General features: G+C 37.8%; 1 protein-coding gene across 4 annotated transcripts in view; it reads right to left on the bottom strand.

The window, feature by feature from the left end:
* CNOT10 (CCR4-NOT transcription complex subunit 10) overlaps positions 1–23,542 on the bottom strand; it is a 56,046-nt gene extending 32,504 nt beyond the window's left edge. For 2 of the 4 annotated variants that reach the window (XM_019727736.3, XM_019727735.3), the window contains exons 1-8: positions 23,282–23,542; positions 13,514–13,608; positions 12,138–12,299; positions 8,789–8,939; positions 6,167–6,309; positions 3,184–3,270; positions 2,484–2,567; positions 750–867 (exon numbers count right to left, since the gene is read on the bottom strand). In XM_019727736.3, the coding sequence (XP_019583295.1) occupies positions 750–867; positions 2,484–2,567; positions 3,184–3,270; positions 6,167–6,309; positions 8,789–8,939; positions 12,138–12,299; positions 13,514–13,608; positions 23,282–23,303 (862 nt within the window). In that variant the 5' untranslated portion in view covers positions 23,304–23,542. Of the gene's footprint in view, positions 1–749; positions 868–2,483; positions 2,568–3,183; positions 3,271–6,166; positions 6,310–8,788; positions 8,940–12,137; positions 12,300–13,513; positions 13,609–19,625; positions 19,730–23,281 lie in introns of those variants that run through there. The other 2 variants (XM_074312714.2, XM_074312713.2) reach the window with 2 other exon arrangements.
* Between the last annotated feature and the right edge of the window lie 715 nt (positions 23,543–24,257).

Here is a 24,257-nt window from a genome sequence, read left to right on the forward strand (position 1 = left end):
AATTATAATGGGACAAACTGCCTTTCTCCCTCCTCTACCACGCCACTGAACTGAAGGAAGAAATGGGAAAGGTTTGAGTATGCTTGCATGTGGGTTCTGTGCATGTATATGGAATAGAATTAAAACAAATTAAAAAATGTATTCATTATTTGCATTTTAAACTTGGTACATTTTCAATAGTTTAACCTCATTTCTTGAATAAATTGATTTTCCTCCTTCCTTCCCACAATGATCTGAACTTAATTGACAGCCACAAATTTTACCAGTAATACAAGCAATTCGCTAAAATGTTCTAAATAGAGGCAAGAATAGCTGACAGTAATTTTCTTCCTACCTTCACAGAAATATTTTTGTTATAGTTAATGGTCTAAAAAAACCATCATATTTTTCCACTGCTTTTATGGGAGAAAAGGGAAAAGTAAAAACATTACCATCTCATTTCCTTAAAAGGGCTCATTTTATAAAGCAAAAGTCCAAGGACCTTATGCCACAGACATAATTTCTAAGCTGATATTAAAAAACAAAATGAAAGTAAGAGCAAGTGAGGTCAAAGAAAAGTAAAAGAAGTGTAGCTTCTTTTAAAGTGGAAACAAGTAGTAAAATTCCAGGAATTTTCTGCAGCAGAATAAAACATTTTCATTTAAAAAATTAGCAAAGATCGTTTTGAAGAGCAGTATGCGTATAAAACCAAACCACAAAGGGTAGAAGAGCCAGGAAGAAAACACTAAAATGTCACAATTTTCTTTTACCTGTTTTCATGAATCCTGGATGTTCAGCAATGTTTGAACTATTAAGTAGCTTCACAGCTTTTCGATAATTGCCTCTTAAGTACTCAAAATTGCTTTTAAGAAACAGAGAGGGTGCAGACTGTAAAGAAAATATAAGTTACTTTTAATTTGTTCCTAGATGTCTAATGAGATCATAATCATACTGCCGTGCTGGTCTGAGTTCAAGAGCACAAAGGAAACAGTTAAGTCATGGTCACAAAAATTAGTCTCTGAATTTTTCATTGCTCTCACAACCTAAAACAATGGAACCTGTCAGACTGCACCTTATAAATTAAATTAAGGGTCTACCTCAAAAAACACATTCAACATGTATGTTAGAAGCGTTTTATCAACTATATCTGTTACTACTAACTGGAAACTGTATTAACAACACAAACTAGGGCATTCATTTTAATGGGTATTAGAGAGATTCTTATTTTTAGGATACAAATGCACCTTCATTAGAACACAAAGAAATACAATTAATCAAATACTTTTCCAAGTCAGAAAAAAAAGTCATTCTATGAACGCAAAATTTTTTAAGAGTGTCTTATTTTTGAGAGCTAAGCTTGTTGTTACAAAGATCATCTTTTGGATTGCAGACCACCTTTCGTTTGTCCTAAGAATCTTCACGGTGGCAGATCATGCAGAGATCTGGGGACTAAACATCATCCAAGAGGACATCTAGAATCCTTGTCTCATTTATTTTTAGCTTAGTTACAGGCTTTCCTTCTACATCCTTGTTTCTACTTTACTCTGCTTCCTGGTCACTGAGGAAATAAGGGCTTTTCAAAGCTTACTCCAGGTGGCAGTACTTTCTGATTCAGGTACGATTATTACTTTTCATTACAATGATTTATTTTCCTTTTTGTCTCTTCCCTTGACTATGGGATGCTCTAAAGCAGTGACCATGTTTTTTTGTTTTTTTTTTAATCTCAAAGAAGTTTGATGATGGCTGTCTGGCTAATTAAGCCTTTCTTTCCCTCTTAGCCTCAAGTTTCCTCCTCAGGTCCAGGCTGCAATTGTTCTAAAAAATCATTGAATACTGACCCAGTGGCTGAACTGGAACCTGCCTGAGATTAGTAAGGTCAATTTTCCTGAATTGTTCCTACTACAAACCATATCTCCTCATGATTCCACACTTTTAATTAACAGTTTTCCTAAAAGCATCAAGACTGTTCACAATTCTCTCTTCCCACTACCATCTTAAAAATTATCTCTCAGTGGAGGGTTGGGTGAAGGCAGTGGAAGGAAGTAGTAATTATACCTCAAATACTCTAGCATGAAACAAACTGAAGGTATTGTCAAGCCAAAGATCATTTGGAAGGGCAGGTTTGGGCTACACTTGATTGTTAATCTTTAATAAATGTTTTGAGTATAATCCAAAAAAAATCCTAAAGTATCTAGTAACAGTGAATGTTTTAAGAGAATTGTGATAAACTACTCACAGAATACTAAGTAGCTATTTAAAATGGTGGTTTTGAAGTCTACATGCCAAGGGGAAATGCTTGCTATAATTTTAAGTGAGAAACATATTACATTAAATTGTAGGACACAATGTGAACATGACTTCACAACTATCAAGGTTTATGCCTGGTAGTATATGTACACTATAGCAGACTAAGAGAAATTATTTACAATTCAAATACGTATTGTCCAAATAAAGTTTTAGGACATTAAAGCCATGAATTGGAAAAAAAAAGTTAAGAAACTTACATTTCCAGCTGTGTTCATGACTGACTTGATCTCCCTTTTGCATGCTTTCAGAGACTTCATTTGGATATAAGCTCTTACTTTATACTGTTGGAGGAAAAAAATGCTAGTATGTAAGAACTATGGTGGATTTACACATACTGAAGTAGTTTTACTTTTTAGTTAAGGAAATTAAACCCAATCTATTTACAACATAGTTATATCGGTTATTTGCAAAAACAAGTTTAAAATTACTTCAGTCTACTTTTACTGTACTCTTGGATGGAATACACTCTAAAAAACTAAAAACATGGTACAATAAAATTTATACTTAAGTTCCAAGCAAAAATTCTATCAATTCTTATTTGCATGTAGCAAATTATTAGGTTGGTGTAAAAGTAATTGCGGTTTAAAGCATTAAAAATAATTGCGAAAACTGCACCAACCTGATAACAATGAATTTTAAAATCCAACAAACTGATTTTATTACCCAAATACAACCCCAGGCCATTTCTCTCAATCTTCTATACAGTAAATAAGTGATATTGCATTATCATCTTAATCAAGATATATTTATGATTAAATGTACTTTAAACTACAACACTTCAAGCCAAATAAATATACGTGCCTTAAATGGTTTACTGCTTTCAATGATCTGTCACATTCTTCAGCATTCAAACTATAAGTAAACACATGTGATGTATAACCTTAAAATTTACACTACCTGATGTATCTTTGATTTCGCAGCTTCTATTAGAGCTCCACTCTCAGCTTTATGATTAGATCCGTCTTTGTTGGTGTTATTACCAGTCTGTAGTGTGGTGAAACAAAGTTAACCAAAATTAAGTCTTTGTGACCATAATTTAAATCACTGGTCTCCAAGTGAGCTAATCTGAATCTCCTAGAGAGCATTTTCGAAATTCAGAATCACAGGTCCCCCTCCCAGAGACTCTGGTTTAATAATGTGGAGTGGGTGACAGGAAACTACTGACGAGAAGCTTGCCGTTGAGCATAATGATAGACTAGATATAAAAAGCATGGATATTATTACTTGGACAAAACTCACATTCTTTTTCTAAAATCCGGAAGAGGTCATGCCATTCTCTTCTTAAAAACTTTCTCTGGTATAAACACTGCCAACATCATACTCTAAATTCCAAGCAAAGTGTTCAAAACCCTTCACAATATGCCATTGATATTTCATTATCATCTTAATCAAAGATTGGGTCGCCAATTTCCTCTCCTGCCGGTGTCCACTGCATCGCTCAGTTCCGATGACCAGAATTCCTGCAGCACACCACCCACACGCCTTCTGTGCTGTTTCCTCTGCCAGGACGGTTACCCTGCTCCATCCTTTCTTTTCTGATTTGTTGAACTATTACATCTTTGAAGGCCAAAAGCAAACATCCAAACTTCTCTGACAATCCCTAACCTCCTTCCTCCTAGTCCCTGAACAGATTTGCTTACTCCTTCTTCCACAGACCTGAGCTCCTTGGAAAGCAAGAACTGCAATGTTTACATTTTTGGTCACCTTAGTACCTAGTAGAGCACACAAGCACCTCACCTATTGACTGAATTGTATTTCACCAAGTACTACAAGTACTGAATATAAAAATGAAATATTTTACTACACTGTTTACAAATAATGCTAAGATTATTTAATTGAACTCTTATATATACATACTTGTTAAATTGAAAAAAGCAATGCTAGATGTTTATTTTTAAATCTCAAGAACTTACACAGATAGAAAGGTATTGAGCATCTATTTTCCACAAATACTCCTTTTTTAACAAAAGGGCAGGAACAGGAAGAAAGAAGGACCATCCCACGAGAACCAGAAGCGCAAGCAAAATGAAAACGTAACTAAAATCTATTCTCAGTGTGCACCAGGTCTCTTATCAGAGCATGGTGAAGCTCAGGCGTCATAAACATGCGCTCTTTTTAAAGAACTTTAAGGATAAAATTTTCCCAGTGAAAGCCACCCTGTTTATCCAGATTACGAAATTTTATTGTCTTAATTCTAATCTTTACATTCTGTAAAACTGGTACCTCACATATGAAAAGATGCTAACAAACATCTTCAGTCATTAGGAAAATCAAAACTATTATGAGATCTCACTTCACACCCATCAGGATGGTTACAATAAAAAATATTAACAACAAGGGTTGGCAAGAATGTGGAGAAACTGGAAACCTCGTCAAGTTGCTGGTAAAAATGCAAAACAGTGCAGGTACTTTGGAGAATAATCTGGTAGCTTCTCCTAAAGTTAAATGTAGTTACCATATGATCCAGCAATTCTACTCTTATATATATACCCAAGAGAATTGAAAATATATGCCCCCACAAAAATTTGTGCATAAATATTCATAGCAGCATTATTTATAACAGCCCAAACTACAAAACAACCCCAATGCCCATCTACTGATGAATGAATAAAAAAATGTGGCATATCTGTATAATGGAATATTATTCAGCCATAAAAAGGAATGACGTACATATGCTACAACATGGTAAACTCCGAAAATATTATGCTAAGTGAAAGAGGCTAATCACAAAAGGCCACATAATGTATGATTCCATAACATATGAAATGTCCACAGTAGGCAAATCCACAGAGATAAAAAGTAGATTAGTGGTTGCCAGAGGCTGAAGGAAGGCGGAAAAGAGAATGACTACTAAGGAATATAGGATTTTGTGGGGTGATAAAAATGTTCTGGAATATAGATCATGGTGATGGTTGTACAACTCAGTGAGCATACTAAAAACCACTGAACTGTACACTAGGTAAATGGTACAACAGTAAATTTTGTGTATCTGAATTAAAAACCGCTCTTTCCCATCTTCCTTCCTTCCTTCTTCCCTTCCTCCCTCTCTTCTTTCTTTCTTGTCCTTAATCAAAACTTTAATCCATCTGTTTTTCTCTACCTAGCTTGTGGAACCTCCTGAGAGTAGGCATAATTCTTTTGATTTTTATTTATTAAAACAATTTCTTAAAAATTGAGGTTATAGGGCCGGCCTGGTGGCCCTGGTGGTTGGAGTGCCGTGCTCCTAACGCTGAGGTCACCGGTTCGATTCCCACATGGGCCAGTGAGCTGCACCCTCTACAGCTAAGATTGTGAACAACGGCTCTCCCTGGAGCTGGGCTGCTGTGACAAGCCGGAGGTCGCGTGAGCTGCTGTGTGCTGCTGTGGGCTACTGTGTGCTGCCATGAGTGGCCAGCAGCCAGTGTGAGCTGCCGTGTGCTGCCATGAGCGGCCGATGGCCAGCATGAGTGGATGGCAGCCAGTGAGAGCTGCCCGTTAGCTGCTGACGGGGGTGGAGGGGGAGTGGGGGGGAGGTTGTGGGGGTGTTACTGGATACTGCCTCAGCAGGGGGCAGCAAAAGGCTCATAATACCAGCATGGGCCAGGGAGCCTGTCCTGGACAGCTAGACTAAGAAACAACGGGTTGAACCAGAGTGGGGGGGGAAGGGGGACGCGGAAGATGGGGAAGAAAAAAAATTGAGGTTACAAAATCTTTTGTGTGTGATGAAGACTTTGAAGATCTACTCTCTAAGCCAACTTTCAAATATGCAATACAGTATTATTATTACTATAGTCACCATGTTGTATAGTGAATTATATTTCAAGAAATCCGTTAAAATATTTAATAATTACAAATGTTAATCATTATTTAAATTTTAATCTGATCACCGCACGACACTCACCTCATTCTTTCCATTTTTGTTATTGTTACCCTGTGAAATCATTTTTTCTAGGACTGCAAGAAGATGCAAAGCTTTCTCAGCTTGGTAGGTTAATATATACAAGTCTACAAGCAAAAAACACACCGCTTGGGCGAATTTTTCTTCTGGGGGAAAAAAGAAAACAGGAAAAGTCACAATTTAAAGTGAAGCAAACAGCTCAGACCATCTCCCCACCCGCCTAAACTCTAAAGAGCAAAGCTAAGTCTTGACTAAAATGAATGTTTATCACCTACAGCAATGAAAGGAAGCAACTTGCAAAGTCAACAATGCCATTCTATCAGGCATCTTTCTCAGTTTCTCATTTCAGGGATTCTAGTGACCGAACTTCCTGCGGCAAAATAACTACCAAACGCCGGCACAAGAAATGAGGAGTATCACTTTAGTTGGAAGGAAACCTCAAATCCAGTAACTGTTCAGCTACTTACTAGATGTGTGTGGCCTTCTCCGAACATCATCGAACTAATTTTTAGACCTCAGCTGGCTGACCTGTAGAATGAGAATACTTTACCTGCCTGAAGGCAGGGGGTTGGACCAGGTGATCTCTTCAGGTTCCTTTTAACTCTAAAAAGGTCTATGACTCTAGGAAATAGATTTCCTTTCTAGGCACAGAAATGGGAAAAAGAAACAAATTGATTACAGAGACAGAAGAAGGTGTGGATTGGAGTATATCAGAAAATTGCAATAGCCAAGAGGAAACTATAAAGATGAGGACTTCAAAGGAAGAAGAGCCAACCAAGAGAGGAAGGGTAATCTGGTGTGACATAACACTAATTCTTTTCTTTTCAAAAGAGAGGATAAAAGGAAAAATAAGGTCTAAAAGAAGGCTGCTATAATCAAGAACAGAAACTTTCAAAAGCCCGTAAGAGCCTCCTCACAAGTCCTCCTGGTTCCATTCTTGCTCTTACACAGTAGCCAGAGTGGAGTCTATTTAAAACTAAAATCAATGCAGTTAAATGAGCAAAGGTCATATCTCCACGGGCTTCCCACCCACTGAAAGTCCCTACCCAGGTTACAATGCTTTCCTTGTTCGGCCCCTGGCTACTTCTCAGTGCCTTCCGTACCATTCTCCCCAGCCAGCGCCAGTCACAATGGCCCTCCTGCTATTCCTTTAACACACCAAACTCAGTATCACCTCAGGTCCTCTGCACATACTATTACCTCTGGCTGGAAGGCTTTTCCTCTAAAGAGTGGCAAGCCTCACCTCATCTTTCCATCCATCTCTTTTCAAATACTGTCTTATCTCGCGCATTCCTTGATCACCTTATCTAAAAATAACACCCCCAGCAAGGCTTTGTCCTCCTACTCAATTTTAGATTTTCTTCAGCGCACTTAACTACCTCACAATATATTTATTGTGTCACTCTCTCCTAGTAGAATGTAAACTTAATAAGGGTAAAGACCTTTTCTATTTTATTCACAGCATTATCTGCAGATTCCCGAACAGTGTCTGGCCCATACTAACTATATACTTAATAAATACATGTTATATAAAGAACTCAAGTAGTAAAGTTAGACAAACACTAACAATAATAATTTCAAAGAAGAAAAATGTGTTTGAATACTAGTTGGCTGCTAGATGCTGTTATACCATAGTACGGATTAACAGGATTTCACGAACTGTTCCGGAAATTCTAAAAACCAGCTTTACAGGAAAACACATCTGGTGCCATCCTAGAAGTATAATTCTGACTTCTAGCTTTTCAGAAGAAAGGAACCGGCCACTCGTTACATAGTCCTTCACCACAGCCGTCTCTCCCGCCCAGTCTGCCCAGTCTGCCCAGCCACCATGCCTTCATGGTTGGGAAGAGAAGAGAAGCACCTTAAAATGCCTCCCTGGAGCCGCAGTGAGCAACTGTCCAACCAGCTGTTAGCAAAAGGGGACCCTGTAACTCTTCCCGAAGCATCACAGAGGAGCCACAACACTCTACCACATCAGCAATCAGGTGTTTATAAATCAGGAACCTGCATTAGTGTTTTGAATTTAAAATAACCATGGATAAAAAGACAAAAATGTGACTCACAACTGAAATCTGCCTGCTGGGTGGAAACCAATAGCCCTTTCTAACAACCATTTCTTGGGTCCAGCTTTGCTGCTTTATTTGCTCCCATTTTTTCCTTTTGCCCTTACCTTTCTTCCTACACTAGTAGATGATAATTGTAAGCTAGTTAAGATAACAAAAAAGCTAACACACTGCTGTACTATCTACTCTATTTCAGTTAGGCAGTAGACAAAATACTACGCTGTCCCCTAACATTTCAAAACACTCCTTTATTAATATATTACTTAAGAAAGAAAGGATCAGGTATTTAAACAGCAACAAGAAAAAAATCAGCAAGTCTTTCTCATTAGTAATGGCATTTCTAACAGTTACCAAAAATTGGGGTGGGGTGTGCTAAGAGAAAACCTGGATTCATCTAAAAGTGATATAATTTTTATCTTTCTAACCATTAAGAAAATCTGACACAGTTCTTTTTCTTTCTTACTGACATGTAATTCTCCGATTTAGGTTATCTAGGTAAAACACCAAAGGCCTCTGTAAATATGAGAAGATAGGGAAATTTTTGACTTGACAGATAACATACCAAAAGGTTCTATAAACTGATAAAGCTTTTCGCCAACTGATATGGCTTCTGTATACTGCCGGAGATGATAAAGAATGACTGCCTGATTGTAATACAACATGCTGTTTTCAACATCATCTAATCCATCCATTTCTTCAACAGCTGAGTGGACCTATAAAACAATAAAGAGGGATCATGCTCTAACAGCACTAAGAAAATAAAGAGCAAAAGTGAAAGAAATCTGTATCAATAAACTGGAACACTGGCCAATATTTCTTTCCCTTCCTTTGTTCCGCCTTCCCCCCCCTCCATTGGCCAACATTTCTTACTAAGAATTTTCACACATTTTCAACAGGACCTCTAGATTTTAATTACTCTCACACACTAAAAATTATTCTATTTATAATAAAGTTCTGTTTAGTAAAACAATTTAATGGGACTTTATTAAGTATCTAGCAAGGTGATTTGCTCCCTTGCCACTGTGAAGATATCTTCAATGTTTAACTGTCAACATGGTTTCTGAGTTGGATTCCCACTTTGTAGCCTTATAAGCTGCAAGAGGCTACATGGGGAGTCGTCAAAACTCAAAATGACCTTCCCCGTGAGAATGTTATGCAGTATGTACACATAAATCTTATTGCATTTTGTAAAAACTAAAGTACAATTTAAACATTACCAGACAATAGCTAACTACTTAACTATGTGCCAGGCCTGGTACATTAAGCTTTTTCACAGAAAACACCACATTTAATCCTCACCTTGAGAACATAGATAATATTATCATTCTTATTTTATAAATAAGGAAACCACCATGAATAGCTAATTATCTTGCCCAAAGCCATATGGGTAGGAAGCATATTTTCTGATTTTCCTGTTATGTTCAGGTTTTGTTCCCATAATAAAAAGAATAGGGTTTTTTGAATAAACACCAAAAATACACGTCACACGCAGTGATGAAAACTGGCTTTTAATGGCTTTACTAGAACTCTAACATGCACATATGATACCAAAAGAAAAAAATTACCCCACTGTGCGCTTTCAGGCTAATGAGTGAGTGGCAGCAATTGGCATTCAAATTTTAATCAAGTTTGGCAACCATTCTGTGGTTCCATGTAACACATGAAGCTGGAATTCTACCTGTATTAAAACTAATCTTTCTTTGCCATTATGAAGATAGCAATATATTGCTGAGCAATGTTAAGTAATTAATTCTAAGACTGACATTTCCCTAAATTAAGCAGAACCTTGATACACAGGGATTGACTTAACAACCTTGGTTTGGCTAATGGCAAGGAACCGGAAGGTTCCCGAAACATAGTGATTTGTATTCTGACTTCTGAAGATTTCAATCATCCATGTGGAGAGCTTGACAGTGGGGTTCAATGTTAACAATTGGTCCTCGCTAACCAACAGCATGTGCATCTCAATGAGTTTGGGGGTTCCTTCACTTACCAAGTCACTATCTTCAAGTGATTAAAAATAGTCTCTTTAAGTAGAGAAAACTCAATTTTCAAAGAATGACTTTTTAGTAGTTATGTAATAAAGAGAAAAATGAGCTAAAGAAGGGTTAATTCTTCGCCAGCAAGAAGGGTTTTGGATAAATTAAGGAGTTTTGGATTCAGCAATGGTTGAACTTATGACATGAGTAACTTTACCACATTTTCTATGAGTCACCAAAACAATCTAGTAATTCCTCCAGCCAGAATAAAACCGACTCAGTAAATGAGATAAAACATCAATGAAAGTGGAATAGGTTGAAAAGATGTGTCACTATGCCCAGGGCATGTGACTGAATGGAAGCATGATTTAGAGAAAGCCAGTAGACGCAAGCACAAACACTTCTAGGAAACTCGAGAGCTGGAAGGCACTGGGGGTGAGCGTTAGTAAACCAACCTTATTAAGAATAAAGGCTGGTGAAAGGATTTCAAAAGGCAGTTTTCTTGGCTTAAGTTTGTAGGAGCTTCTTATTCTTAAAAAAAAAAGAAGAGAGTTTTAAGAATGAATTTGTGCTCAAAAATCAAATGAATGGTCCCTGGAAAAAACTCTCTAGGAGGTCACAGGGCATGTATACGAGGTACATCATCATCTTTCCTTTGATTCTGGAGCTCCAGATAAAGTCATGGCTAATAATACTAGTGTAATGATGAAATACGACGACGTATAAGTTTACTAAGACTGAGGTAGTTACAAGAACAGGCTCAAGAGTCAGAAGGTCTGTTTCAAGTCCTCCTCCCCCCCCATTCTTGGCTGTATAAATTAAAACTATTAGGTTCCCTAAACCCCCGTTTCAAAACTGAGATAACAAGTACTTATCTCAATGGTTGAATGTGAGGCTTACATGAGGTAAGGCACAAAAATCACTTAATGTGGAATTTGTAATCAAGTAAGCATTGAATAAATGTTGGCTATTATTCTCATTTTCATTGAAGAATTTTAATAGGGTTGAAAAGTTACTTTATTCCTGCAAAGACTTATGAAGAGCCTGACGGGGTCAGTTATTTCTAACTACACCATAGTTTAGATATGTTATTTACAGTAGAGTGGTACTCATGAATACCGGAAAGGGGCTCAAAAAGGTCTCAAGACATTCTACAGCACAAAACCGTAATTAAAAGCACAAGGCCTAGTCAAACAGAACTGGGTTCACATAGCTCTGATGATGCAAAATCTTTGTCTTTGGAAAAATTATACAAACTATCTGTACCTCTGCTTTCCCATCTGTAAAATGAGAAAAATGATAGTAGGTACTTCATGGTGTTCCTGGGAAGAGTAAGTGAGATGTTATATACAAGGTTCTTAGCAGGGCCGTGTCACATAGTAAGCTCTAAATGTCTGCCAGCTGAGCCTATCATCATCATCGTCTTTGTCGTCGTCATTAGCCCTCTTGAGTATCAATGGTCTGCCCTGTGATTCGAGAAATGTTGCCATTATGATCAGACCAATGAAAAAGGCAAGTCCTAAACCAAATATAAGTCAGAATACCTTCTATTTAATTACTCATCTCCTGATCCGAGACGCTAAAGCTATCTGACATTATTAATAACCAGGTCTTTGCAGTTATAAATCAATGTCAGGAGCTACGCTTCTTCATATATTTGTACTTTAATTCTTTCTTAAAACTCCAAAGCTTATTCAAGTTTGGTATATTAATCTATTCTGTTCAAGTTAAAAACCCAATAGAAAATAAAATCATACAATATAACTTTCATTTCCTGGAAAAATTTTTATATAAATAAAATACCAACAGATGTTTCAGATATATTAGAAATTATGCTATTAGACAAGAAGTCACGTTAATTTTCCTTAACTATTTTTGCCTAACAATTTATAGAGAGCACCACAATTATTGCTAAATTCATTTGTGTATTACCTGATTCTTCAGCTGGTTGAGTGTTTGTCTCAAACTATCTGTTGTTGTTTGGTTACTTTTAAAAAACTCAGCTACTGCTGTATTCAAAATTATTTTATAATCATCTTTGTTTATATCTTGTAGGCAAGCAAGGTGTTGTAGACAGGCATCATAATTTCCAGCCTAAAATAAAAATAAAAACACACATACATAAAACTACACACCAGCTTTAAGAACTATACAATCCACATACACTTCACTCATCTTTACTTATTTAAAAAATTTTTTTATGAGTTTATTTGAACCAAAACTAATGACAGTTGCTGGGAAAGCAAGATCTCAAATTTTTTCTTCTCACCTGTCTTTATTTTAAAACTCTTAAAAAAGACAAATATAGGGCGGCCGGATGGCTCAGTTGGTCAGAGCACGAGCTCTCAACAACAAGGTTGCCGGTTCAATTCCCGCATGGGATGGTGGGCGGTGCCCCCTGCAACTAAAGATTGAAAACGGCAACTGGACTTGGAGCTGAGCTGCGCCCTCCACAACTACATTGAAGGACAACGACTTGACTTGGAGTTGTTGGGCCCTGGAAAAACACTGTTCCCCAACATTCCTCAAAAAAAAAGACAAATATAATTCCCCCAAAGACACTAAAGTCACTAGATGAAGCAATATTTATATCAATTAAGAAACTGTAATATGTCAATCATATCTTAATAAAACTAGAAAAAGAAATTGTGGATATTTATCTCCTAAGAATCAAACTCTAACAGATACATGGGCATCATAACTATAAGACATATACATAAATATAAACTTTATCTATGTATGTTGTAATCATATATGTACATCAGTATATATTGGTAAATATGGCTAGAAGGGTATAATAGCCAAGGCTAGCAAAGACAGGTAATGTGACTAATTACTCCAAATTTTAATTTCTAGTAAATATACTCCGAATACCCAAGTATCAAGTTCTTTGCTTACGTGTATGTAACCTGATAATCAAATAAGGTTTTTTCCGTATCGTTTAATATCAGAAAAGTTAAAGTTTTGACAAACTCTGGGCGTTCTATTTTAAAGCAGTCAAGAAAAAGAACTGAAGAGAGTAGTGAAATGAAAATATTGACTCTCATACTTACAAATCTGAATTTGAATGACTTAAAAACAACACCGAGAGTTAAAATATATTTATGAAAACATAAAAACTTGGGAATGGCTCAAATCACTCCCATTCCTTTCACCGTATTTAAACTCTAAAATGTTTTTATTTTAAAACTAAACCTATTCTCTGAATTGCACTCTTGAATTATAAATTTAAAAATGCACTGTGAAATGATTCATACTTGACAGATCCTAAAAATGGAACAGATTAATTAAGAGGCCCCATCTCTTACCGTGAAAGCCTGGAAAGCATTGGTGGACAATTCCTTCTCTTGATCAGTGATCCCAGAGGACTGACCTGTCCCTTCCTGTTTCTCTGCTCCCTGATCTGCAAATATACAAGTTCCACAGTTGAGGTTGAGAATGTTGTACTCTTTTAAAACTATTAGATCTGTGCACCCAGCAATATACCAAAAGCAGGGCCTGGAGACACAAGATTATATGTACATGTACAATGCCTTCTAGAAGTTTATAACCCAGTTGGAACATAGTAACATTTACCAATGAGAAAACGATATTGATAAGAACTCAAGAGATAATTTCCAAGCAAAGAATGTGTTCATAAACTTAGAAATCCAAAAGCCCAGATTAACACAAAAGCCTCCTTAACATGAGTAAGTGTCCATATACATTCTAAGATTAATGATTCCTGCCCCACAATTTACTAGCTTAAGAACTAGATTCTTTTTTTTTTAAATTTAAAAACAGACCCCAATAAAAATGTAAACATCTGAGCTGAACGAGTCTAAAACTACTCCATTATGACACCTGTTGGGTATGTGTAAACTGGTACAACCTCCTAGGAAGTAACTGGCTACATACAGAGCCTCTGACCAACCAATTCCACTTCTAGGCATTCATCCTACAAATACACGTGTACAAGTACACAGAGATGCTCACTGAAGCACTATTTGTAATGGTGAATGTCTAGAAGTAACTTAAATGTCCTTCAGTTAAGAAAACTGTTAACTGAATCATAGTATAGGAATACAATGATACACTGAATTGTTTTAGTTGAGTAAACATGCTTAGATATGAAAAAAATATCTATATCTTGTCATAAAAAAGAAACAGATTGCAAACAGCTTTACACAACTGAACTCCATGTTTTAAAAAATAGATACATAGATATGTATTTCTGAATACATACAGAATAAAGTTTGGAAGGACAGGCATCAAATTCTTAGTGGTAATCTCTAGGGAGTAGGACGGAGGGAGAGATTTTACTTTCCTTCATATTCCTCTTAATGTTTACATTTTTATACTGAGCATACATTACTTTTTTGAAGTTTTATTTTTAAATGCCTACCTAAAACTAATAGAAGGTTTTAGAAGTCCGATGAATGGTTACCTTCAGGAGCCTAGTAAGATGCATAAGGGGGTGCTCTGGGTGTGTGAGAATTCCTTTAACTGTATATACACTTAACGACGTAGGCATTTTGGTAACTGCCTAGAAATCTACATTCCAGGAGCCTTCAAGGAACCAGTCCTCAGCAGAGAAGCCCTGGCCTGGCACGTGTCAGCAGTAAGCAAAGACGCCCAAGTCCGCCCTCTCTGAAGAAGGCAACATGCCATAGTGAAAACAGCGCAAGTCTTAGAATCAGCCACATCTTCAGTCCGGTCTGCCCTTGGCGACCTAACTATTTGCTTGGAGATGCTAAATATTAGCTCCCTTCCCCATTTCCTTTTGCCAAAACAACGGAGGATTCTTGCAGTTGTTATCATTTTTTCAATATACTTATTTCTGCACTTTGAACATACAAATTAACGAAATTAGATTTAGGGTAACTGATCATGGGACAGCTCCTTAGATCACTGTGAAACCCCTAGATCATACACTCCTGCGTATCACCACTCACACTAAGAACGTAACTTGTGTTTACGTGAACTGATCTAAGACTTAGATCGGCCCCACAAAAAAGTATTTTGGTACTTGGGTTTATTAGAAGGGCTACTTCTGATACTTAGAAGTTAGCAGATAAATTAGTATTTCATTCCCACGTTAGCATACATATAAATAAGAACTGAGTCCTGGTAGGGAGGAGGAAGAACTAATACGTAGTTTAATGGAGAAAGGTTACCAGTTTAAAAGGACAGTATTCAAACAGCTTTTTCTTTAGAAAGCCAATAAAATAACAATGACCTTGACTATAGTACATCTGTTTTGCAGAACTTTCAGCTGCACAATAACAGCAGCTAGCGACCAATTACTCTAAAATGTGTAAAAATGGGACAGAGGATTTCAGGACCCCTGAATGCAAAGTATGAGTTTAGAGTGAAGCAGAACTCTCAGCTCCATGTATATGCATCATAACATTTAAATAATAAACATAAGTACTTCAACTTTTTTTTAGGAAACATGAAGTATTTTAAAAATCTATCTTCCCTTAAAAGAAAGATAGATTTAAACCAAATGACAAAAATTCTTCGTTTGCCATCAAGCTATCCCCATCGCATCTTCTAAAATACACCCTGACATTCTTTAATGGGACTTCTGGGCCCAACTGTCAAAGAGTGAAGCATAAATATAGGGCAGAGGGAAACGCAACAATTTAGCGTTGAAGAGTTTAAGCTTGTATCTACTTTCCACCCAAAGCAGACTGGCTCAAATGGTCACTGCTATACTATCCTCTACGAACTGTAAAAGTCTCCTAAAATTGCAGAAAAGGAGGGAAACTGGCTTTAAGATAAAAAATAAATATAGAAGCTAGGCTCTAAGGTTGACAGGACACTCTGAAAATCCCATTTCTACAGACATTTCAGAGAACTGAGTCCAATAATAATAGCCTTTACATAGTAACCAACCCTTATTGTACCTACACTCTTTTACATCAAGATAAAACCAAAAAAACCCCAAACTTCAATGGGATTACTATTTTTATTTTCCTTATCTTTTTCCACTTTTCAAGTTTCTTCAAGGAATGGGTATTCTTTCTATAATCCGTTTTTAAAATGTTTTTAAAACATTCATTTTTTTCGTAACTGCTTACTTCTTACCAGAGAGAGTCTGCACGTAATTCCACAATGTGTCTTTATTTGTCCAAAAGTATTCTCCATTGCCAATGGAAAGAGTGTATGACCGTTCATCCATAAGCTTGCCTTTCCTTCTACCCTGGCCGATTGGACATGGCTGACTTTCTAGGCGTACAGAGCTCTTTGGCGCACAAACCTTAATGCTCTTTAAGGCAACAGTCTTCATGTCTAACCAAACAATTGCCTTTAGGTTTGAACGAAGGAGAGAAGAAACATACTGCTTTCCCCAAACTGAAAAAAGTCAGTTAACTGAAAGCACAGACACATTCCATTATAGAATATTAATAATTCAAACCTGATTGGAGGAGGGGGGCTTCCATATAAGCTGCCCTTTTCAAAATACAACTCCAATGATGTTCAAGAAATTTTTTTCCAACGAAAAAAAGGACTGCTAAGGCCTAAGGAAATTTACTGCTACACTCACAAAATCGTGTTGACGCCTTCGTGAAGGAAAACTTTAAATAAGGACGCTATTTCAAAGAAAAATACTTCAGGTTCACCAGTCACCACAGAGCTAAGGCTAACACACCTCACTTGTGGTTTTCTATCACTTGAACAAGTATACCTGACTTATCAAAACGCTACATATAATGGCTGATTTCTACACAACTCAGAGAAATAACATGTGACCAGCAGTGCTACAGACTTGACCGCCCTGTAGAGCAGGGCAGAAATAAAGGACCAACATATCAAGCATCAAGAATATCCGCATGCTTTGGGGAAGACAGGCCAAGCAGATCGCTACCAATGAGTACTTTTATTTTCACATCTGAGGGTAGATTTTATGTACAGTAAAAAGATTAACTTTGGTTTTCAAACACTTGATTAACGTTACAAACTCAAAAACCCTAGATTTTCCTCCAACTTTTCCATTCAATTTAGACATCTTATTCTATTTGGAGTTTTCATTTTAAAGGGCTGTGATGAATGTTTGATCTCATTTACAAAGTGAAACACTTTCAAACAGAAATTTTAACTACTTCAAATAATTTTAATACATTCAATATGAAGTATAATTGTTTGACTTAAAAAGACAAATTTTTCTGAAAACTTATAAATCTAAAAAAATTAAACTTATGAAAATAGTAACTCAGGTACTCTGTAATGTCAGTGCCCGATAATATAAATATATTAAGGTGTCAACTTCTATTATAAATTACACATTTTAAATTGGAATCATAAGACCAAAATATTAATCTAAATTTTTAACATTAAAAACACTTAAAATATCAAATATCACTACATCAACTCCTTAACCTGAAAACTGGTAGGTAAAATGGAAAGCATGAATTAAATTTTCAGCATTTAACATGCCTTTCTGGGAGGAAATACAATTCACCCCAATAGACACGAGAGAGCTGTTCTTTACAGAATACCAGCTAATAAATGTAGACACAGTAACAGAATGAGGAAAAACACATTTTTGCAACACTCAATGTTATAAATGATTAAGTTAAAGATCATTAATAGTAAATGTTTACATAATAACCAAATTATTAAACCATAGATTACTTGTTTTATAAAAAAACTGAGATATAATTGACATATAACATTATATTAGTTTCAGGGATATAACATAACAATTTGATATTTATCTATATCACATAATTACTTCTAATTGCAAATGGAAAAAGAAGTTCCTGTCACAGTCTTAAGTGATCAAATTTAGCATCACTAATAATGAACTGACAATATGTACTTTATAAAAAGTATACAGAATTACCTACAAAGTATCTCGCAAATATTTTAAACCTAAATCTAACAAAGCCTGTAGAAATAACTTTCAGTTTACAAAAAAATACAGGAGATAAACAAGTCAAGGATACCAGGAAGAAATAGACAAATCCAGAACGTGGGATGTTCTACAAGGCAAGTGACTTAAGTCTCTTCAAAAAAAACCACTGTCGTTCATTTAAAAAAAGGAAGGGGAAAAAAAAAGAATTAAGAACCATACCAAAATAAAATAGATGAACCTTAATTGGATCTTAATTTGAAAGGCACGGTTTCTTTAAAGCTTTAAGTATCATTTTTTGGTTCAACTGGGGAAATCTAATATATTCAAATATTAATTTTCTGAAGTATGATAATGGTATTATGGTTATGCAGGTGACTGTCCTTATTTTTAAGAAATATATGATGAAATATTTAAAGATGAAGTGTCATGATGTCTACACCTTATTTAGAAATGGTTCTGTAGCTAGAGATAGAGGTAATAAACAGCAAAATGTAACAATTGTTGAACTAGGTGGTGGTTATATGGATATTCATTTTATTGCTTCAATTCTTTGGATGTTTGAAATCATTGGTGGTAAAAAATTGAAAAAATATCAAATGAGCACAGATTTTTGTAACTATGTATATGTATGGTGATTGATGGTGTAACTAAACTAGACTTACTGTGGTGATCATTTTGCAATATATATTATACAAATATCAAATATTATGTTGTACATCTGAAACTAATACAATGTCAATCATACCTCAATTTAAAAAACAGGAAACACCAACCTATACTACTGAATCTTTACAACATTTTTCAAGGACCTGGAAAAGATAATATCTAATTATGAAGTTGTTTGATTCTATCAAGGATGTTTTTTAAAAAACAAAATTGACACTAACAAAAAAATGCACAGATTCCTTCTTGGACATTGAAAAAAATGGTAGGACAGTACTGTATAGTTTATTTCCTCATCTGCATATATATATATATATATATATATATATATATATATATATGTGTGTGTGTGTGTGTGTATGTGTGTGTGTATATATATATATACTTAAGTCAATGTGAGCTTGGGTAGGCATAGAAAAAGTCTGGAAGAACACACAAACTCAGTATGGGTTACATGGAAAGTGGGGACATAGAGGACTTCATACTTTTTACCATACATGCTTAATAAAAAAAAAAGTTTTTTAGTGCTTTAAATAAAATAAAAAATAGCCTTGGCTTCAAGTTTTTCCATTTGTTTGTTCCTCCTACCATTTTTACAGTCAGTCTGGCTCAAAGTTTCAAAGCCCTTTTTAAGTACTCTTCGCCTGAATGTCTTATTCAGCTGGTCCTGTCTTTCCCTCATGCACAGCATCCTTTTCCTCTTAAGCCTATTACTGCCATCTTCATAGTGCAAATTCTCAGACAAATTCAAATATAAGATTTTGTTTTCTAACTCCAGCCACTTTCTCCTTTCAAATAACTACCAAAAGTAAAGTCAAATAAATCATTCTAAAACATTGCTGGTATTTCCTTAGTCAAAAATGATATTGGCCTCATACCACTTTTATATGTTATTAGTATATAGGGACACAAACCTTGTGAACCTTCCACTGCCCCTTCAATTTTTGTCTCTGGTCGGCACCCCATCCACCCTGGGACACCCCTCGCTTTACGACTTGGTAGAAATACAATTCAGGATGTGAAAACCGCTGGCTGACAGTCACTGAGAAGCCATACAACCTAGATGCACAAGTAACTTAGTTCCGACCTGGAGTCTTGACCACCTGGAAACAGAAAACAGGAGGAAGCTAGACAAATCATCCCTTCTGTCTCTCTTATATGGACTACTCTAAAGTGTAGTTTCTCTTTGAAAACCTTCCAAACAAATTCCCACATGTAAGTGACCCGCTGTGTGGCTTCCTAGCTCAAGGGGAAGCAGCAGCCAGGGATGGAATGTACTGCACTCCCTCCGCCTACTTCCTTCTCTCCCTCCCTTCACTACCCTGGGCTTGCTCCTTCCAAGTAAAAAGTTAGCACCTTAACTGGGCTCTGCTTCCCAGATGAGGGCTGAAACACACCCCCTACCTACCTCAGCTGATCCCCACAGGCTACAACCCTGTGAAGTAAATAAATTAGAAAACTATTAGGACCCCAAATTACAAATGAAGAAACTGAGGCTCAACTAAGAACCTTTTCCAAGGAAAGGTTCTGCGCACCTACTGCGTCCAATCAGTGACAGATTCTACCAGTTTTACTCCCTAAACATTGCTCACGTCTGCCTTTCCTCTCCATCCTACCACTGACTACCCTACAGTAATATTAGTCATCATTTTTAAAAACCAGGGCCTGAGATGATCTCGTCTAACCCTTTACCAATCCTGTGAGGTAGATATTATCATTCTCTTTCTACACATCAGCAAGCCGAGACTTATTTCAAACTCATTCTCCTAACTTGTCAATTGTCACCTGGCTCAGTTAAAATCTAAATCAGATCACATCATGCCCTTGCTGAAACCTCCCAATGGCTTCTCATTAGTTAGAATGAATTTGAACTTCTTCCATGGCCTACAAGGCCTGACATAAACTGTCCCTGCCACATCTCTGACTTCATCTCTCGCCATGCTTCCTTTGCCCACTTATGCTATAAACACGTAGTGAGTGCCTCCTATAAGCCAGCCATTGTTCTAGGCGCTGGAGAGAGAGCATAACTAACACAAAAATCCCTTTTCCTCAAGGGGTTTTCTCGCTGTTTTCAAACATTCCCCATTTGTTGCTCCTCCTATCTGGAACATTCTTCCCCCACATGGCTGGCTCTTTATCTTCAGGGTCTCTGTTCAAATGTCCCCTCTAAGAGAGCTCTTCCTTCTCTAACCAATCTATTCAAAATAGAGTCCTTGCTCTGTTATCCTCCATCCTCTTACTCATTTTTCTTTTCTTCACAGTATTCATCACAACTTGAAATCATAATTATTTCTTATTTTGTGTACATGTATACCTGTCCTTCATACCACATTATAAGCTCCTTTACAACAGGGACTTTGTAGTGCCTGGCAGAGCAGGCCACTGGTGAATATTTACTGAATATATAAATATGACAACATTAGCTGGTCTTAGCTAGTGTCTGGGTTTCCAGTCTTGTTTCACTTAAACTCACCCTCTACCATTGCCAGTGTGATCAGGTAGGTCACTTACCGTCCTAAACTCTTTCATGGGCTTCTTTTTTTTACCTAATGAAAAACAAGCACATATGATCCTCTATGAAAAGGGCCCTGGGCTCAGGAGCTCAGAGATGAAGGAGCATATAAACTAGATTTTGAATGAGGAGAGTGTTCACCAGAGAAGAGGAAAAAGGGCATTACTACCCAGAAGCTCAAAAGAACACCATGCTTTCCACGAGAGTCATTTGTGGTGTGAAGAGCTAGATGTGTTGATATAAAAACTTCAGCTGGAAACAGACTGTGAAGAGCCTCACAAATGACATGAAGGAGTGAGGTTTTGATGCACAAAAGATGGTAAGGTCTTAGAAAGTTTATAGGCTGGGTAATGGTATGATCCAATTAGTTTTAGAAAGAAAACGAAAGGGCAGCAGTGAGAAGAATGGATTGGCTAGGAAGAGACAAGCATCACTCAAGAGGCTGCTTCCTGTGAAACTGATCACAATGAGAGATACAGGCCAGACCTAGTACAAGTGAAATGCGGATGGAGAGGAGCCGAGAGATTCAAGAGCCACACTAAACACTCACCCACTTAACACAGATTCAACCTTATTATCAAGATAGGAAGTTTCCTACAATACGGCCTATAAACTTAAACCAACCAAAGAAACAGCCCGCAAGTCACTGTGGACTTTATTCTTCTGCTATATATATTATTACATAGCTTGTACCGAATGGGAGTGTCATTAGAGGTGTGTCCCTGGCAGACTGAACAGTAGGTCCTCAAAGGCAGGGAGTACGTCATATTCATTTCTTCAACATCTAAGGCAACACGTGGCACTCGATCTTTGTGAATGAATGAATGAACAAGTAGAACAGTGCTTTATGACTGAGGCAGGACTTGAAAATTAGATGGGCTTTAGGCCTAAAAAGGTCATTCCTGGCAAGTGCAATGGTATAGGCAAGTAGGTATGGGTGGCAAACCTGGTGAAGAGAGACACTGTCCTAAATTAAGAATGAAGATGTGGGTTCCCCTGGTCCAGCCTTGGGCAGGTCATGCTTATTCCCTGAAACGTTTTCCCGACCCACCCATTCCCTATGGTTTACTCCTCATTTCACCAGAGGCTTTCCCTGACGGCCTATCTAAACTTCTATAACACACGCCATTAGCCTCAACTTTCTAAACCTTTTTTCTGTTGTTTTTTTCTTTTCAGCTGATTACTGAAGAGGTCCTCTAGCGGTTGTATTCATCTGTACTTGTATTAGGATGGACTCACTAAAATATCAAATCAAGTTTATCTGTCAGTTACTAAGCTCCGGACCTACGACAACCTACAGCACACTGAGTTTTTTTTCCCCTTCTTCTTTTTTTTCCCCCCCAGTAATTTCACTGTAAAGTCTAAGTGCTGACCACTTCCAACTCTGTGGATGCCACAGAGAACATTAATTTCTTTTAGGAAACATACACCACACCGTCCCAGAGGTAGGCTGGAAATAATTTTACATTTTTTAATGAAAAAGATTCTAGGAATAGGGCAGTAATCCATAAACAAAATCAATGAGACTAAATTAGCCAGTCATGAGAAACTAGGGAAAACAGGTTCTAAACGCAAGATGTTAGAAAGCACAGACCAGAGCGACACACTGTGACTTCATGTCTTTTTAAATAAGTGGTTTACACAGCATGTACCTGACCAGGGGCAGGTTGATGAGGCCGAAACAGCCCAGGTGAGTCTTAGCCTGAGCAGCTGTGTGCTTGCTCCAGGGTGAACTTTCCTTGCTTTGCCGTCCCCATTGGGAACTCGAAAAAGTCTGTGAATCGGCCACATAAATGCAAGCTTTTTCAGCCAGCGATATTCTGGAAAACTGGGCAAAGGCGGTCAGTAGCGGCTTCAAGCTGCACTTGGGTAAAAAAACTATCGGACCCTACCGACGGCCTTGAGACCGGAGAGGGGAGAGAAATGCACGGCCAAACTAAAGTCGCCCTCGAGTCCTCAACCCCTAGTCCTCACTCCGGGCCCCGCCGCCTCCGCGCGCAGCGCTGGCCCACACCCGCGGGTCCCGCCGTCCCAGCGAGAGGAGCGCGGGCGCCTTACCTGAAGGCTTGTCTGCAGCCATCTTCCCGCCTCGGCTTGAGGTCTCCCCCGCAGGTGGCGTGGCCTCGACTCCAGCGGCCGGGCTGGCTGCTACCCTGGACCTCTGAGGACGACTCTGCCCACCCCTGCTCCAGGCCCCTAGGTTCCGGCCAGCGCAGTGGGCAGACCGAGGGCTGAGGAAGTGACGAAGGCTGGTTCACGTCGTCTAGCAACTGCAGCACCGTCTCCACCAAGGTTTCGCCCCTGCATCCCGCCTTCTACAGTCTCCGCCCCGCCGAGTCACGGTACACACTACTTCCGGGGGCCGCGGCCGGCGTGGGAACTGTGGCTGGCTCCGCCCCACGCTGGCGTCCTCCCGACCCCACCCACTGCCGCATGTGCGCGTGCGCGCGCGCTTGCGCCTCTGGGTATGTGCTGGGTAGGGTGGGCGGGGCCTGCGTGCCATTGCCTTTTGCTAATCCGGACTAAAATACTTAAGCGTCCAAGCAATTGTCTCTCATTTTACGTAAAATCACAGTAACCACACCTGACGTTTATGTGCTAAGCATTGAACCTTGCACTTGGCTTTAATCTCTCATTGATTTCTCACAACTCTGTGAGAAAGCACTGTTGGGGTTCCCGCTTAAAAACAAAACGTTTTATTTTAGAAGAGTTTAAGATTTACAGAGTTGCAAAGATGATGCATAATTCCTGTATACTCCCCACCTAGTCTGCCCTGTTGTGAACATCTTAGTTATTAAATTACTATGGTACATCCGTCACATCCAAGAAACCAGCTTGATCCGTACTTTTACTATTACGGGGGGACTTCTCCATTCTCTGAACAATGTTCCTTTTCTGTTCCGGGAATGGGATACCACATTATATTGAATGCGTCATGTCTTCTTAGGCTATTCTTTTTTTCTTTTAATTTGTCTAATTTTTTTTTATTGAGGTACAATTGACATACAACATATCAGTTTCAGGTGTACAACAT

This window comes from Rhinolophus sinicus, chromosome 5, assembly GCF_057876585.1.
Source record: "Rhinolophus sinicus isolate RSI-liver-muscle chromosome 5, RSI-T2T, whole genome shotgun sequence".
Lineage (NCBI taxonomy): Eukaryota > Metazoa > Chordata > Mammalia > Chiroptera > Rhinolophidae > Rhinolophus > Rhinolophus sinicus.